The sequence below is a fragment of the Perna viridis genome, chromosome 10, assembly GCF_037379345.1.
Source record: "Perna viridis isolate PV_CMFRI_1.1 ecotype Kerala chromosome 10, ASM3737934v1, whole genome shotgun sequence".
NCBI lineage: Eukaryota > Metazoa > Mollusca > Bivalvia > Mytilida > Mytilidae > Perna > Perna viridis.
In genome coordinates this window covers 32051148-32067757 of record NC_142454.1, presented here as the reverse complement: position 1 = coordinate 32067757, position 16610 = coordinate 32051148, and the positions used below count along the sequence as shown (strand labels likewise).

General features: G+C 33.1%; 1 protein-coding gene across 2 annotated transcripts; it reads right to left on the bottom strand.

The window, feature by feature from the left end:
- Positions 1 to 1675: 1675 nt before the first annotated feature.
- Positions 1676 to 13878, bottom strand: LOC148605416 (uncharacterized). 2 transcript variants are annotated; one of them, XM_088548516.1, is made up of 5 exons: positions 13744 to 13878; positions 9744 to 9766; positions 8613 to 8712; positions 6259 to 6318; positions 1676 to 1820 (listed from the first exon to the last, which is right to left on the bottom strand). In XM_088548516.1, exons 1-5 carry the CDS (start codon positions 13790 to 13792, stop codon positions 1741 to 1743), a joined length of 312 nt encoding a protein of 103 aa, XP_088404642.1. In that variant the 5' UTR covers positions 13793 to 13878; the 3' UTR covers positions 1676 to 1740. The 2 variants fall into 2 exon arrangements, with proteins under 2 accessions (XP_088404642.1, XP_088404643.1); XM_088548517.1 differs by lacking the exon at positions 1676 to 1820 and adding an exon at positions 5391 to 5549.
- Between the last annotated feature and the right edge of the window lie 2732 nt (positions 13879 to 16610).

Sequence of the window (16610 nt, the reverse complement as noted above, 5' to 3'; positions counted from 1 at the left end):
GTATGGCATATGGGAGAAATATCAATTTTGAGGTGGGAAATTCTTTGACAAATTAACAAACACAAGGGGACAATTTCACAACACAAAACAACTAAAACCATATACAACTTGAAAACCTCATACAAACCGAAGGTAATTCACCTCAGGTGCTACGAAAAAGGTAAGCAGTTCTAGCGTCTTGCAAGAACAGCTTGTTGAAGGTCAATATCGATGAAAGAAGAATATAGATGGCAGATGGTAGTAATTTAATATACCAAGCAGTCATGTCATGTTTACTAAAGTATAATTTTTTTAATAAGAGTAGTCAATAGGAAAGTCCATGAAAAATTCATATACAGTTGCATATAATAAGATATAATCGGAAAACGCTAAGAAAGTCACATATATAATTTAAAAGTACACTGCATCTTTTTAGATAGTTATGTGTACGTTGTTAAGGAGGAAGAACTAGGGTAAGGGATATAACTCTTGAAATCAGTGATATGTTTGTATTTTATTCAATTTCACCAAAGCCGTTCAAGCGTTTTCTTGAAACAGAATGAAATCAATCCAAGTTACTTAGATGGTTACATGATATTGTTGTAAAATGATGAATACAAAAGTTCCAGTTATTTATTAGAGTAATGTCCCTTACCCTAGGTCTACCTTTTAAGCGACATTGCTTATTAGTGTAACAGTTCCTTATGCCAGCACTCCACAGTTTAGTTTAGTTTCGCACTTTTGGCTAGGGATGAAAAATGACATAAATGGAAACCGGTGGTTGCTATAGTGATTAAAAATGAAGAATCTATTGTTAATGAAACATTTTCTGAAAAAAGGGGACTTTTAAAAGTATTTTGCAATGTTTTATATATTTTCAATGTTGAAGGGGCTTTTTTTCAATGACAATTTGACTTCATTTTGAAAGTGAAAGTAAGTCAATTTTTCACCATGCTAAATTTAATAAGTGGATTACAAAGTGAAATAGCTCAAAATCTAACCCGCGATGCCCATATGAGGAAGGGGTTTTCGAAGGAAAAAGTTTGAACAGTTTCAGGGGATGAAATAAAAATTTCAGATATTTTGCGGGAAATTTGATACTTTTCAACCTGATTTTATGAACTTTTTGCAAATTTTTGCATATTTTTGCATGCTTTCTATGGTAACCCTATATGCTGTGGGTCATTTTTTTCCAGAAAATTTTTACTGCATCCTGAAGGCCTTGGCTTGAATTATTTCTAGATATACAGATTTACAGTTACTTGACAATTTTTTAAAGTGATAAATGTCACAAAGCATCAGATTACAAGACCAAAATTAGGCAGTTCTACAATACCGAGGAGTGCTGGCTATGACGTCGCGTTAAACTGTGACAAGGTAACGACATATTTTAGCTGTCCCTCTCACGCTCTTTTTAGGGGTGGCTTATATTTGTGTTTGACGCTTGTGAGGGGCCAAGGCATGGTTTAATGGAAGTACTCCGCTTATTGGTTCTCTTTCTTGTTCCTAGGTAGGTATAATGGTTTGGTATTATTCTTTTTAGTATGGCTTACTAAATCTAGATATCCATACTGAACTGTGTTCTTCGTAAATGTAGAAGAATATTCAATATAATGTGACTTGGTATGGCCGGGACGAAATAACACTAATTATACTATAAAAGCTATAAAATATTTTATTGACCATATTTGGTATTACAAATCGTCAATTACGTCACTAGATTTTTCAAACTCCGGAGCATTGGTCTCTTCCATACCTGCACTACTTTTGCCATTCCAGAATACGTGGAGGAACGTCAACGGTACGGAACTGGAGCTGCCTTGGAGTTTGTAGATTTTTTACTATTTTAACGAAGACCGGAAAAAGTTATTTTACATTAGATGGTCAATACCGTATGTAATTACAGTTACGGATGACATTGAATCACAAGTGAGAGAAATTAACTACATAATAATGCAAAAGTTAAATGAATAGCAGTCCTCGTCCTGAATCTGATAGGGTCGGTTTATGAATTAATTATATCTATTTCAGATAAAATTAATTATGTTGAGTTCACGATCTTTTTCTTTTCCGATTCTTTCTTTTCTGGGTCTTTGGGTAATATATCATTTCTTCATTTTAGCTCTTATTTATTTGGTATCTAGGTCACATTGTCTGTTCTCCGGTTTTTTTTTCTTCAAATTTCATCAATTCCGAGTACCTCAACAATGATAAGGCTGGTGCGTTCAAGTTCGGCGAAGTAGTTCAAACTGCTCTGAAGAAAATGCAGTAAATGAAAATGGTAAAAATATGTATTTTCAATCCAAGTTGGAATGTAAATGCTTTAAAGATCAAGTGTGGATATCGACAGAAAACTAGATAGACACACCATATTACACGTAAAAGTACTATAACATTGTTTAGTCGTTTTAACTTGTAACAGTTCAAATACCATAAACGAATTACATGCTACAGGTTTTCATCCTTTTAACTACCCTCACATGTTTTTGAATAAAAGAAACTCTATGACAAACGTGACGACATTCATATGTAGTATTATTCAATAATCCAAACGTATGTATTCGATTTGCTTGAAATTGTGACCATTAGAACAAAACAAAAAAAAAACTATGGAATTTACATGGAATACAACAAATTATATTTACCTACTTCAAAATGCCAGGAAAACTATCGAAGTCTGATTTAGAAATTAATTTTACTACAGATATATTCGTAATTCCTTATACAATAAATACATACACACATTTTCATAGCAAAATCCACACACATATATATCCATATCAATAGCCACTGTGATAAACTAATTTATCTTTAATACCTTTATATATGACATCAAAGATACATAAGTCTCTTTTGGAGACCCTTAACTAATGACTGAATCATTTGAAGCAAAAAATACAAATAGGGCCAACCTATTAACGGTTATTAAAAACATACTGATCACATGACAGTAACATGACCTTAAACTTATACAAACGAAGTGGGGTTTATAACACAAAATGTTCATATCTACTTTATTTAATGAAAAGTTTAATTAATCACAGAAATACGTTACTCAATAATGATAACGTTATTTTGTTCAAAAACAATAAAAATGGAACATATTATAATTGATCGTGATCAAACTCATCATATCTGAAGCATTCCAACGAAAGGACTTGGTGTATTTAAGGGGGATTTTGGCCTCTACTAGTCTTAATTTTTAAACATTGCAATAAAACTACACCGATATGAATAACTGTTTATAACTTCAAGTAGAACAATGATATGACTATATAACTATTTAAAATTTAAAATTTAAAATTAATTCTTGTCCAGTAATGACAAGTCGAGGTAGATAAAAATGTTATGATTTTACAAAAATAGCCTAAGTTGGATTTGAAACGAATTTTTTTTTTTATCAAAATGACGATATCTCCACCAAAATCACGAATTATAATAAAGTACACAAAAGTCCTTAAGAATATCAAATGATTACAGGGGTCTACACTGGCGCAGGTTCTAGTATATCGTATTAAGTATTGAGATTTTATTGCTTTAACCAAGTATTTATACCCTATATCTTCCAGAAATAACCATCAAAGTTTTTGTAAAATTTGCCTTTTCAAGATATTGATAGGTGAAATTTAGCTGAAATGCACTATGGAAAAATGGCGGGAAAAATTTCCCACATTTTTACCTTAAATAAGCGGTCAAAAAATATCTACGTCACAGATGCTTCAAGATGATTTTTTATAGTTTTTCAGTTGTTTTCCAGCTATAGATGTATTGAATATATTTGAGGCAAAAAAGACAAATTAAAAAATATGATGTACCACCCATAGCCTGTTTCTTACACAGAATGATAATTAAAATGGTACTTTAACCAGGCACTATGACCCAATTATGCATTACAAACAATAAATATAGGAAATTTAACTTCAGATTTAACACCTTTGTTCAGCAAGTAAAAAGCAAAATTTTGCTTGGACTGAAACATCATTTTTCACAAAAATTAGGGGCAAATATCCCTTTTGAATGTAAATAAAACTTACAGAATCTAAGAAATGATGAAAGCATGGACACTTGAAAAAAGTTCATTTCACTGTCTAGAAAAAGTCTATTCAACATAAGTTTTTTGTTAACATTAGCATAACTTAATTATATTTTAGAGACAAGCAAGATAAGGATTGACAACGGTCAGTTGAAGTAAAAATCACTGTCTGCAACAAGTATACATATATATATGTTCCACATTGATTACATTTAAAAAAAAGCAGAGGCGCATTTAGGATTTTAGGTTAGAGTTAATGAAATTAAATGGAAAGTCTGGTTTTTTAGACAGCTTTGTGAAGAATTTTTTCTTTATTTTGTGTTGCAAGAAATATTTTTTCTTTGGTGTCTGTTTTGTATTTCCAGCGTTGACGTGTTCATAACCCCCCCTTTTTATACTTGTATGGTTGTTTTTTTCTCCTTTATGCCATATTGACAATAAAATAAAATCATGTCAGGATTTAAAATCTTGTCCGTATGGATATATGCAAGACTCACAAGCTGATTCGATCATATTATAACGTTAGTTTTTGTCTTGACACTAAAACGAAGTTATTTTGTTTGCGCATGTATGTAAATGTCCTAGTATTGGAGTTTGTAATCCGAAGTTTTGTTAATTCTAAAACAATACACACGTAACTGAACAATTTGTCGACACTTATATGTACTTGTGGATGCAAGTGAATAATTAGAAATTGAGGGCTTGATTTTTTCTACGTAAATAAATTGTTTGTTGGTTGGTTCATGCCATTAGCACGCATACCAGGACTAGTTGCTAGCTGATATATTTTGCCCTCTCATGCTATTAAAGTTTTTGCTATAATGCAGTCACAACTAATGAACCGTAATTTGTCGTCTTCCGAGATAAACCTTCACCCGAGAAACTAATAACGCTGACAATTTTCCAACGGCAGAGCACCGATAAATTTTGTGATCGTCGTGGCAACCAATACAATCCAGCGCCTGTCTGAACATTTGTCAATATATTGTTAATACATTGTATGTTTGTTTGTATTAAAACTAACTTTTTATTTGTATTAATGTTTACCTTGTCTTTCATTATTGTCATGTGTTTATTGGTTATCTGCCTCTTGTTACAGTGTAATTTCTGTCAGAGAGTATTAATCTAACTGGAAAAAAAAACTTGAAAGCTTACCTGACCATTACCTGATAAAAAGTGTTATATAGTTACAAATAAAATAGGACAATTGGCAACTGTATTCACCGAAGTCAACTTCCGGTATATTACTTAATAAAAAAATACAGGAATATTTCAGGGACAAAATAAAAGCACAGAATTATAATATAAGTACAATCCACTGACAGTTGATTGCAACAGGTAGATCTTTTATTGTACTTGGCATGGAAAAAGGCGGAAAAAGTTTTATGTTTTTTTTTTATTAAGTTTTTGATTGTTTGTCTTATCAAGGTATAATGTGGTAATACATAGGTACAATTGTTTTTTTCAACAAACAAAAATAGTGATTTCACTTGCTTCCACAGCACGACCACAATGTACTAAAATAGTCTTTAACCAACTGAAAAAAATTTAAAAAAATATGGCAGTGACAAAAGTTTATGAGATACACAGTTTAAACAACCACAACATAAAAACAATATAAATATATATAAATGAATAAATAAAGAAAATAAAAAATTAAAAATTAAAAAAAAACAAAACAAAACAAAAAACAAAGTAAAATAAACTAAATCTTTAACAGTGCATTCGGACCTGGTTTTAGGTAAGATAATTAATGCTTTATTTATACTGTATTACATAAAAGGAGATTGGCTTTAAATCAAGTATTTTCTTTCGACTTAAAGGTATTTACGGTGCTTCCAGCTGTATGTGCAGCTTAAGGAGGTAGACCTTAGGTAAGGGAAATAACTTCTGAAATCAGTGATATGTTTGTATCATATTCAATTTCAGCAAAGCTTTTCAAGCATTCATTTGAAACAGAAGAAAATTAATCCAAGTTACTTAGATGCTTATATGAGATTGATGTAAAATGCTGAATATAAACGTTCCAGTGATTTTAAGAGTTGTGTCCCTTACCCTAGGTCTACCTCCTTAATATCTTAATGAAAGAGAAGCACCTAAAATGGAAAAAGAATATGAATAACCTGGACAACGTAGTGTTTTTGCAGAACTACCTATAGTTAATATGGTTGACTATGTTTTCAGAAGTATGCTAATTTACAGATGGTGGAGAAGGTTATTTGAACAAAACCTTTTTCATAACTTACTGATAAGTGAAGGATCACAACATTGGCAATCTTCATCAATGCGCCCATCAAAATCATCATCTGGATGACAAAAAATAAAACCGTATTAATTTTACATTTTCCCTACCTCCCCGATTACTGAAAAATAAAGTAGCTGGAACACCAGAACAAACACTGGGACATCTAAACATATACATATACAAAACTAAAAAAATGTGGGTAAAGTTTATTATCGGATTGAACAGATATTTTCGGTCGTTCATGGAGCTCCCAAACTCAGTAAACGGCTGAAGCCCGTTCATATAATGTTTGGGAGTGGGGAGGTCCGTTCATACAAGCATGAACGACCGAAAATAGCTGTTCAATCCTTATAATTCTATCCAACAGTCAAAGTTTCCCTATAAGAGCCTCAGTAAGTTATATTGGTACACTGTGTTTATGTTTACGCTTCAATACACACACACTTATGGGAGCGCGGACGAATATTTACACATAATCGACTGCACAATAGGGTATGTAAGTCTCATCACGTGACTCCGTGATTTCATGAGAATGGGTCCTCATCTCCCATTCAAATGCATGGAGATTCGTCATTAATATAGCATTGAGTTCAATATTAAAAGCAAAATACATTTTGTGAAAAAATACTGATAAAAAATGACAAATATCTAGTTCTACTGAATAAAAATGTTAAGAAAAGCATAGATATAGAAGATTTTGCATAGTGATACAACGTTTTCATTTCCCGGAAGTAAACAATAAAATGCAGACCGGCCTTCGGATTTCCATACGTTCTATATCTAAAATTCCGGAAGGAAAACTGAAAATAGAACGAGACTTACAAATCCTATTCACAATGACAGTGAAAGCGTCATAGACGAAGTGATAGTAGGCATTGAAAAACACGAGATGAAAACAATTTAACAGGAGTATAATTATTAAGGAAATACAAGAAGCAATAAGGAAAATTACAACAAGGTGTTTTTTAAGGGTTTTTGAAAATTGCTCCATGTAAACAAACACGACCGGTAAAATCAATGTGCATGTTATAAAATATTCTTACGGCTATATTATGCCGTTCAGTTCGTTGCCACACTCTGTCGAACTATACGACCGCCATATTGGTTTCAAATTGACTGGCGTCCATGCATGTATGAACGATCTAGCGAAGTTCATGCATGTATGAACTTTCTGGCGACGACGTTCTCGACCAATCAAGAACGGCTATAAGCATGAAGAATCTCATGATTAGAATTATTGGATAATATCCATGCTTCACACCCCCAAAAAATCATATGGTCGAAACGAAAACACTTGTCAAACAGGACGTTGATGTCATCCGAAGCTGGAATTTAATCACACAATATTAAGTATCAGCAAGTGGCTGTGATAAATAACTTCACTAACCGGGAAGAAAAAGTTGTGGACGAACGAACGAAAAACGGACGTAAATTATTAAATTTTAAAATTGCCGTTTGGAGAGGGTGTAGTTATGGTAGGACAAATAAAGATCAACGGAAAAGAGACCAACTGCGCAACTTAAAAGAAAGAAAATTGTCAGAGAGCGAAACACTAGCTTCTTAATTAAAACTAGTTTTAAAGCATAACGAAAGATATTTTATTGTTGTGAATTTTGATACCAATTGACGTTTCAAGATTTCCCACATTTGGAGAATCTATGACGTTTATGGGAGTTGACGTTAGTAACAGATTTTGAAAGTGAGGTCTGGATGTATGGAGCATTATATTGGACATTCCTCTTTTCATAACATTAATCAATACAGGTCATAAATTATCATGAGTTATATAAGTAGAGGACAATTCAATTTCATACAAAATATCATTATCGATGATATACTGTCCATTTGTGCATAATTCAATATGAATTGTTACAAGTTTTTGAAAGGTTATACATGGTTATTGTGTATAACCTGGCTTTATACCATGACGTTATCAACGTCAATTTATCCGCACTCCAAATAATTCCACACAAACATACAAAACGTTTTAATTCCGAATCAATTATGAATATGGTTGTCATTCAACATAAACAGAAATGAAATTATAAGTATTTTCATGTACAAAAATTTGATCATGTTATACTCAATAATCTCGTTTTAGCAAGATTACACTTTAAATAAACCGCAAAAAATTGCTTTAAACATTTCTTTGGTAAACCGAGTTGTTAATTTACTTCTGTTTCTTTGTACGTGTGTCTGTTTTCCCTGTCTAGTTTTTGTTCCTTGATTGCATTCTTTTGATTTCGGCAGGAATTCTTGTTCCTTTAATTGATTACTTTTCTACACCCAAACATTACGATTTGGATTGAGTAATAGAAATTAAAAAAAATTTGTAACATAACAAAATTGCTTGACCTTCTCCGTCGCAGGATTCCTCGTCAAATTGTCCATCACAGTCGTTGTCTATCCCATCACCAAAATCCATAGGCTGTTCTTTGCATACCTGTGGCTGCATCTGAGCAAGGTTATAGACAAAAATTAAGAACTACAATTACGCATGTACTTAGAACTTAGCACTTTAAAATTGTCATATGAAATAATGTTTACTTACAGTAATGGTTGTAAAAATTTAAAATACTTTTGCTTCAATTCGGAATCAAATGCTATTGTGACGAATTTTTAACATCAAACATCTACGGGTGATTTCCGTTATGCAGTTCGTTCCACTGGAACCACAGATTCGTGTTCCATTACTGGTTCGGACTCAGTGATGAAATAGACTAACCGGAAGTAAAATAAGTGAAAGTTGATTTTTACCAGTTAATGGAAAACAAGTCTAATTTAATTTCAATCTCTTTCATCTATTGTCTTGCTTTTAGACAGTAACCCCCGCTGTCATGACGTTAGTGGTAATCGAACCATTATAAATTCAAATGTTCAGCTCTACTGGTCATTCCGGTACAAACCATTTCTTTGAACTGAATTCAAGCTATATGCCAATAAATGATAAAGCCATAGAGATCAATGTTAATTTCGCAAAATAACAACTGGCGTAATTAAAAAAAATATAACAATCAACGAATGATGTTGATCTTAAATAAAGAGAGTCGATGATTTGCGATATTGAACTTTCATGAAATATTAGTTTTCTCTCTATGATTCACGAATATTGGAATAGCTTAACCGCTTGACATTCGGAATTTCTTAGGACTATCCAAGGACCCCTGTTACTCTGTTTCATTATTACTTTGAAACATTTGATGTGGTTCTCAAAACTGTACGTATCTGGTCACTAGAACGTGTGTTTTTTACATTGACCTTTGTAACGTTAGTAACGGGTAGATTTAAATTGGATTTGAAATTATAGACTAAACCTTAATACATTAAATTGCTTGAAATAAAATGGTACTTTTTCATTCTCTTGTTAATGTTAATAATTGTCTGAAACACTGTTCAGAATTTTCGGGCAGCCAATCAAAAGGGTCGCGTGACGTCTGTCTTTTTTACATGAAAAACAGATTCTTAATGAATAAGTGAGCTACTTACACTGCTTTGGTCTGTATGAAGTTCTGTATATATATATATAAAAAAACAACATCTATTCATCTCATTTCTTTCTGAATAAAGTACGATATCTCTTTCGGACTTCTTTTTTCATGTACTATCTTTACTTAATCTTTAAAACGAAAGTACCATTCATATACTATTGCAAATTTTGATATGCTGTATACGTGTTTCAATGGGTAAGTGGTAACCTATCATTAGCAGTACTATAATCAAATACAAAAGAAGATTTAAATCATAAAGAAATGTGTACAAGAAACTCCATAATCCAAAGGTGTTGAAATAGAAAGCCAAATCCAGCAACAAAACAGTTCTGCCATTTGAAATTCATGGTATAAAACCTTTGTGTTCTAAAAGTGCAACAAAATGCAACAACTGAATATCATTTTTGATGTTTCGTCACTGTGTGAAAGCGCTGACCATAGCATTTTTTAAGAAACGGTTTTCATGTCTTAACGTTGCAACCGCCTAACTTTTAAATGTAACGAAGAAACATCAAAAATAAGCATTGAAATCTTATAAATATATCATATTTGATATCGAAGTATCAATGATGACAAACATCGTTTACAATACACAGGCAATATTATTGAATTGAGCAAAAAACTTTGTAACAGAGTTCACCTGAAATTAAGGTGAATTGAGCCTTAACGTGAAATTCACGTTAATTGTTGGCAAGAAAGTTGTGTTCGATGAATTTGACGTGAAAATCATGTTAATTTCAGATGAAGTTTACGTGAAGTTCGATTAAAATGAACTTCACGTGAAAAATATCTGCCCGTGTACACACCGATGTTTAATGCAGTCCGGTAATTGTGTGTGCGGCCTATATGAACAGCCATGTATGTGTCTCATTAACTAAAGATAAGCGTACTAAAATGATACGAAATTCCATTTCAACGCATTACAAATATAAAGACTTTTCTCTTAGTAGTAAGTAAAACAAACTAATCAGTTTTTTCATAACTTTTTACCTCACGGCCTTTTCTAGAGCGATTAAATCATAATGTCGAGTGTCTGAGATTTCCATATTGCACTCGCATAGGTGTAAAATTTTTAATATCTCTCGCATTTAACGGTTTAAAAAATCTTTTTTGTATGTATGACAAGTTACATGAATTTAAAACGTTAATAATTATAAACGTATACTACACGTATATGTTTTGGCATTGCTTTGATTAATTACAGAGGACGCTAACCCTACCGATGCACATGGTCCATGCACCCAGATTTTAGTTGAGTCTGAGTTGTATATTCACTTTTGTTACTTTATGTGTGTTATTTTGGTTATTGTATGTTCTTTGTTGTGTGTGCCTGTTTTCCATGTCTGATTTTTGTCCCTGGATAACATTTGATTTCCACCAGAATTGTGGTTCTCTTGATTACTCTTTCTATCACCTACTCGATCAAAATTTGAAAAAGAAAGCAACATACTTTTTCAAAGATAAAAAATGCATCAAAGCGTGAAATTCCTGTGATCAATTCTATCTTTTTTTTTTTCAAAAATAAATAACTTGAACAATTTTTTGTCACAAAATACCAACCCCATGAGTATATCCCTTTTCCCCTCACTCTCAAAATGGTCAATAACTTTATAGCACTTCGCAATACTTTACATTTTTTATCCCAACATCCATTTCAGTTTTGGCCTGTCAGATCAATCTGTACAGATACCGGAAATATTACAATTCTCCTCCCATGGTGGGAGTATTTTACACAAATCATGTGACGTAAACAAAATTCAGACGACAGCTGGAAATTCTAAACAAGAAAATGATTGCCTTTCCTATCTTAGAAAAGCTATGCTTCGATTTTGATAATATAATTGGAGTTGTATTTTTTTCCGAGGCGGGTTAGGATCTTGACAACAGCAACAGCGGAACAGCGGAGATACACGTAGGTGCATCCACGTGTTTCCCGAAGTTTTTATAAACATAACATTCACTTCTTTAAATAAGTAAAACAAAGTAGAAAAAGACTTGGAAACTAAGATGATTTAGTTTTACTGAAACGTAATCTTAACCTATTTTTTTTATTTGTTTGACTAAAGAAAATGATGGATTTTCTCCGTAAGAACAGTCACTTTTTGTTACATCCGGGACATGACTTTTTTTGTTATTATAGTAAATTGGGGAAACTTAAGGGAAATTTAGAAAGTACACGTAATAACGGTAGAGTTCACACCGCTTCGCGGCGCTCGCTATTAATTTTATCTGGAAAGCGCAACAACCACATAAACAACTAAGGGTGCACTATACAGTTACATTAAGGCGCACTGTTTCGCACACCAAGTTACCCCGGTCAAATTTTGTATACCTTAAAATTAATAGTTGAAATTTGGTGGATATATTGTTTAAATATAGATAAGCATTTGTACATAGACGGATGTAATATATGTTATGGTAAACAGGTGTAATTTAAATGAAAAATGGTATCCGGAACATTTCAGTTCCCTGCCGTATTAGGTTCTCTCCTCAGTATCAGATGGATGATTTCGCACGAACTTTTGGGACTAAAATTGTGAGGGAATGAATCGAAAAGGGTCTTATTATTTTTACCATTTTTCCATTTACTCCACGCATGCTTTCATCCTGTGGTAGTGTCTAAGTGCCTGATATTTCATAAAACATAGTATTTGGCTGTTAGTTTTTGAAAGGCACCCCTGATTTGTACTAAAACCTTGTAATATTATTTTCGGTATGTTACCATGGCTACTGAATTTTATAAGAAAAATCACTAAATTATAAATGGCTTGAACCTCCACACACCAAGGATTTAAAAAATGTGCACTTTTTTAATGACAAAACACTAGAAATTTCTGTGTGGACTGCCTCAAAACAGCTTTATTTCAACAAAATGAGACCTAGGGTAAGGGACATAACTCTTGAAATAAGTGATATATTTGTATCATTTTCAATTTCAACAAATTATATCTAGCTTTCATCTGAAACAGAATAAAATCAGTCCATGTTACTTTGAGGCTTATACGAAATTGATGTAAAATGCTGAATACAAACGTTCCAGTGATTTGTAAGAGTTGTGTCCGTTACTCTTGGTCTACCTCCTTAAAGAAATAAGTCCATTTACAAAGTCCTACCGGAAAATTTAAAACAATCGTGATGTGTCTGATTGGACACAAGGGGATTAAAGTGCAAATAGGTTTAATTAGGTACTATTTCTCGTTATTGCCACCGGACGCAGTAATTTATATCAATGATTAAAACAGTTCATAACATATTTTAAGTAGCTGTCTTTGTAAGAATCATGCAAATTCTGTAAAATATGATACGCCTAAAAAAAGTAAGGTTACATATTTTTATTTTTGTTATTAAGTTGCTTTATAGGTCTGTATGATGAAATGTATAATTATTCATTTCAATTTGTCTGCTCTTATGAGATAATCCACATGGAGATTCCAAATAGTTTCTTTTGTGTTTCAATGTCTTTTACAGAGTTATCTCCCTTTAATTTGAATTCCGCAGTACATTCTAAATTTTTGTTTATCTCATATGAACAAGAATTATAAGACGAGTCACATGCATATGCTACTTTCTGTTCACTATGACATTTTAAACCAAATATCAAAAACTAAATTATGTAAGTTTTCCAACCATGAATCATACATGATTCTTATGTGGAGTGCTACTTAATTATTTTTATTGAAATTTATCGTTTATAATATTTTGTCAGAAAGAAAATATTAAAGTAAAGTGGAACAAAAATTAATAGTCAAGTACTGTAAGAAGCTGTTCACTTTTTCTGATAATAAAATGACATGTAATCAACCTGTTTCATCCTAAGCTGCAGGAAGCAACATAGCAGTAAATAGATTTCTCAAAACATCGTTTTGTTTAAGATGGTCTTTTGACGTTTATTGACAATAAATGGTATTTACACTATTGCAGACTTAAAGTGTAAATGCCTTGTACATAAAATGTTTTATTTACTTATAATCCTTCCGTTGACCTAAAAATCTACTTACCTGTCAAAACCACACTCAGAAAAGCTCCTAATAGTAGAAATCGTATCATCCTGACTGATTGTAAATTAATTCGTAGAGACGTTTTGGTCGACACAATATATATGATTCAGGAACGAGATAACAAAACCCCAGGAGTCACAGAGGTTCTATGAGTTATCAAGAGAACGAAAGGTCTAGCGTAAATCAGAAGAAAGTAGTCCAGGGACAAAGACCAAACCTGAAAAAACAGACATACACACCAAAAAACATTAAGTAACTAAAATAATACATACAAAGTAACAAAAGCAAATGAGCAACGCGGACTCCACTGAAAACTGGGAGCATGGACCAAGTGCACCAGTAGGGTAAGCGCCCTCTGTCGCTCTAGAAATACTCACCGAGTTGCTCATAAAAAGTACGGGTAGATAAAAGAGGAAAGGAAACCTATGACACGTTGAACAAATCGGTTTTTATGATGCAAATAGATGTACCGTAGCGATCCACAAGTTTATGTTGACAACCATGAAACTTCTGCATGTAGTGAAAGAGGTTTGGTAGTACATTTTGTAAATACAGATCTGTAGCGTTGTTTGTATGGATTCTTGTAGACTTTAGGATTCCAGTACATAGACGGTAGATCACAATCATCGTCTTTGGTAGAGAGGCCAAAAAAAAAAAAAAAAAGACAGCATAAATGTATGGTTTTCCACTATCTCTTCTTTAGAGGGTCTGTTAGCAGTATAGGTCTTATTACTGCTATTACTTTCAACGCCTACCTCTGTTCAAATAAACATTGGATATACTACGTTTTGCAGACAAAAAACAATGTTGTTTTGGGCTTTGTACGCTAGTACGACAACATATTTGTCAAGTATGGTATAAAATGTTTTTGTTACGTTAGCTTCTTTGAAAACTGATGTAGCATGGACAGTCATTGAGCCCCGTGCAGGTCCGGGTGTTAAAAGAATAGGCCTGCAGCAGCGCTAAGCTTGTCGTAAAAGGCGACCAAATAGTGCTCAGAACCCTAGCCGGGGGCTAGGGCGCTCTGCCCACAGAGCAACTGGGTTGTGTGCCCCAGGTGGTGGAATGGGGTACCCCTGGCGTGTTACATGCTGGGGTTGTCAGGCTATAATACGGAAAACCTGACCGCAAACCATAGTGGTGCACCGTGTTGGGAAAGATGCCACGTTCCTCGCACGTTAAAGAACCCTACTGTGGTATTCTCCGGGAGTAGGAACCATAGGGCTCCGCCACAGGAGGATAAATTGCCCGACCCTACCCACCTCTCCCTATTTCCAGTGGCAATCAAAATTTGTCGACCCCATTGTCCTTGTGTCCCATCCCTTTCTCATTTCATCATCATTTCATGTTCAATTTATCATCAATTTCATGTTCATCGTCTGAATATAGCTGAAATATTGCTGCTCGGACGTTAAACCCCAACAAACAAACAAACAAAGACAGTCATTGACCTACTTTCTAAGCAAATTGATACAGAACATAGGATCAGCTTCACAGATATGTAGTGAATAGGTTCTTCATGCTCTGTAAATATATATTCACATCATGAGCTGGTAAGCTAGGACACCTTGTCAATTATGAAGCGTTTCGTGTGGTATGATTGAAAATATGCTTAAACAATAACGCAATTTTTGTAGAATATTGCTATGAGTGATCGAGATACACTTTTGAAATTTGGTTATGATGTTTATTTAGGATATATAATGCATTTCTTAGATTATAATGAGTATTTTTTGTTGACAATATTAATTGCATTTGAATGTATGCCTTAGGTCTGTGTTTATTGACCGGTTGATGTTTTTGATATTGTGTTGTACATATTGATCTGTCTTGATTACCATGTCGGCGTTCCAGATGTTTGTGTTGTACATTTTGTTCTGTGTTAAATGATCCGTCGGTGATCTAGATGTTTCTGTTGTACATTTTGTTCTACGTTTCAAAATTTAGACATCACTGCCTTGACATACCCCGACAGTGAATCAACGTCTTCTTGTTCTCGTTTTATCTCGTAAAAGACTATCTGTGCACGTTGTCGGCAAATTAGGAACTGAATCAAAGTTAGCCTACTCCTCTTCACGTAGCAGTAATTCAAAAAGTCTCTGAACTTTAAATACATTCGTAAATTAAGATGACAAAGAAACAGCTTATTATTGACAGAACAGACCTGGCCCAATAGGGATAATTGAAGGGTACATGTATTTGTGGTATACGCGTTATATTGTATTGATAGGTTCAACTCTTTTAAGCTTGTATTCTAAATATTTGTACACTTTTCCAACGATTACGTCTTATATTGGAATTACCTTGCCTGTCATTCCGTCTGTATGTATACATCATTTCATCAGAAATTATCTAAGCTCCCATTGGACAGATTCATTTCTAATTTTGTTTATTGCAATATTTACTTGGGTCATACGTTAAGAGCAGATTTGGTTTGTATCCGGTATCAATTTCGTGTTACTGTTATTACAATTTAAGGCTCAACTGAGAGAAATAACACTTATCAAGTTCAATAGTTCATTAAAAAAAATAGCTCCTAATAGGATGCATTGATTCAATAAAATATGCAGTTTCTTTATATTAAGTACAGCATTTGCAGTTTTAATTTACCATTTACAATTTACCATTATAATTATACTAAACACTAGATTTCTTTAATTGATTTAATTTCATTTTAAACATTATAGGTTATACATAAAGAGACGGATATGGTATGTAAAATAAAACCAACCCCATCGTGAAATTTGCCACCTGATAGTATTCAATGAATGACCAGCAAAACTTCATATCACAGGACAGGATGTAATTGTCCCCAAAGGCAACTTTAAACACAACTACAACGAAACAGTTGCTCCTATAGATTCTAA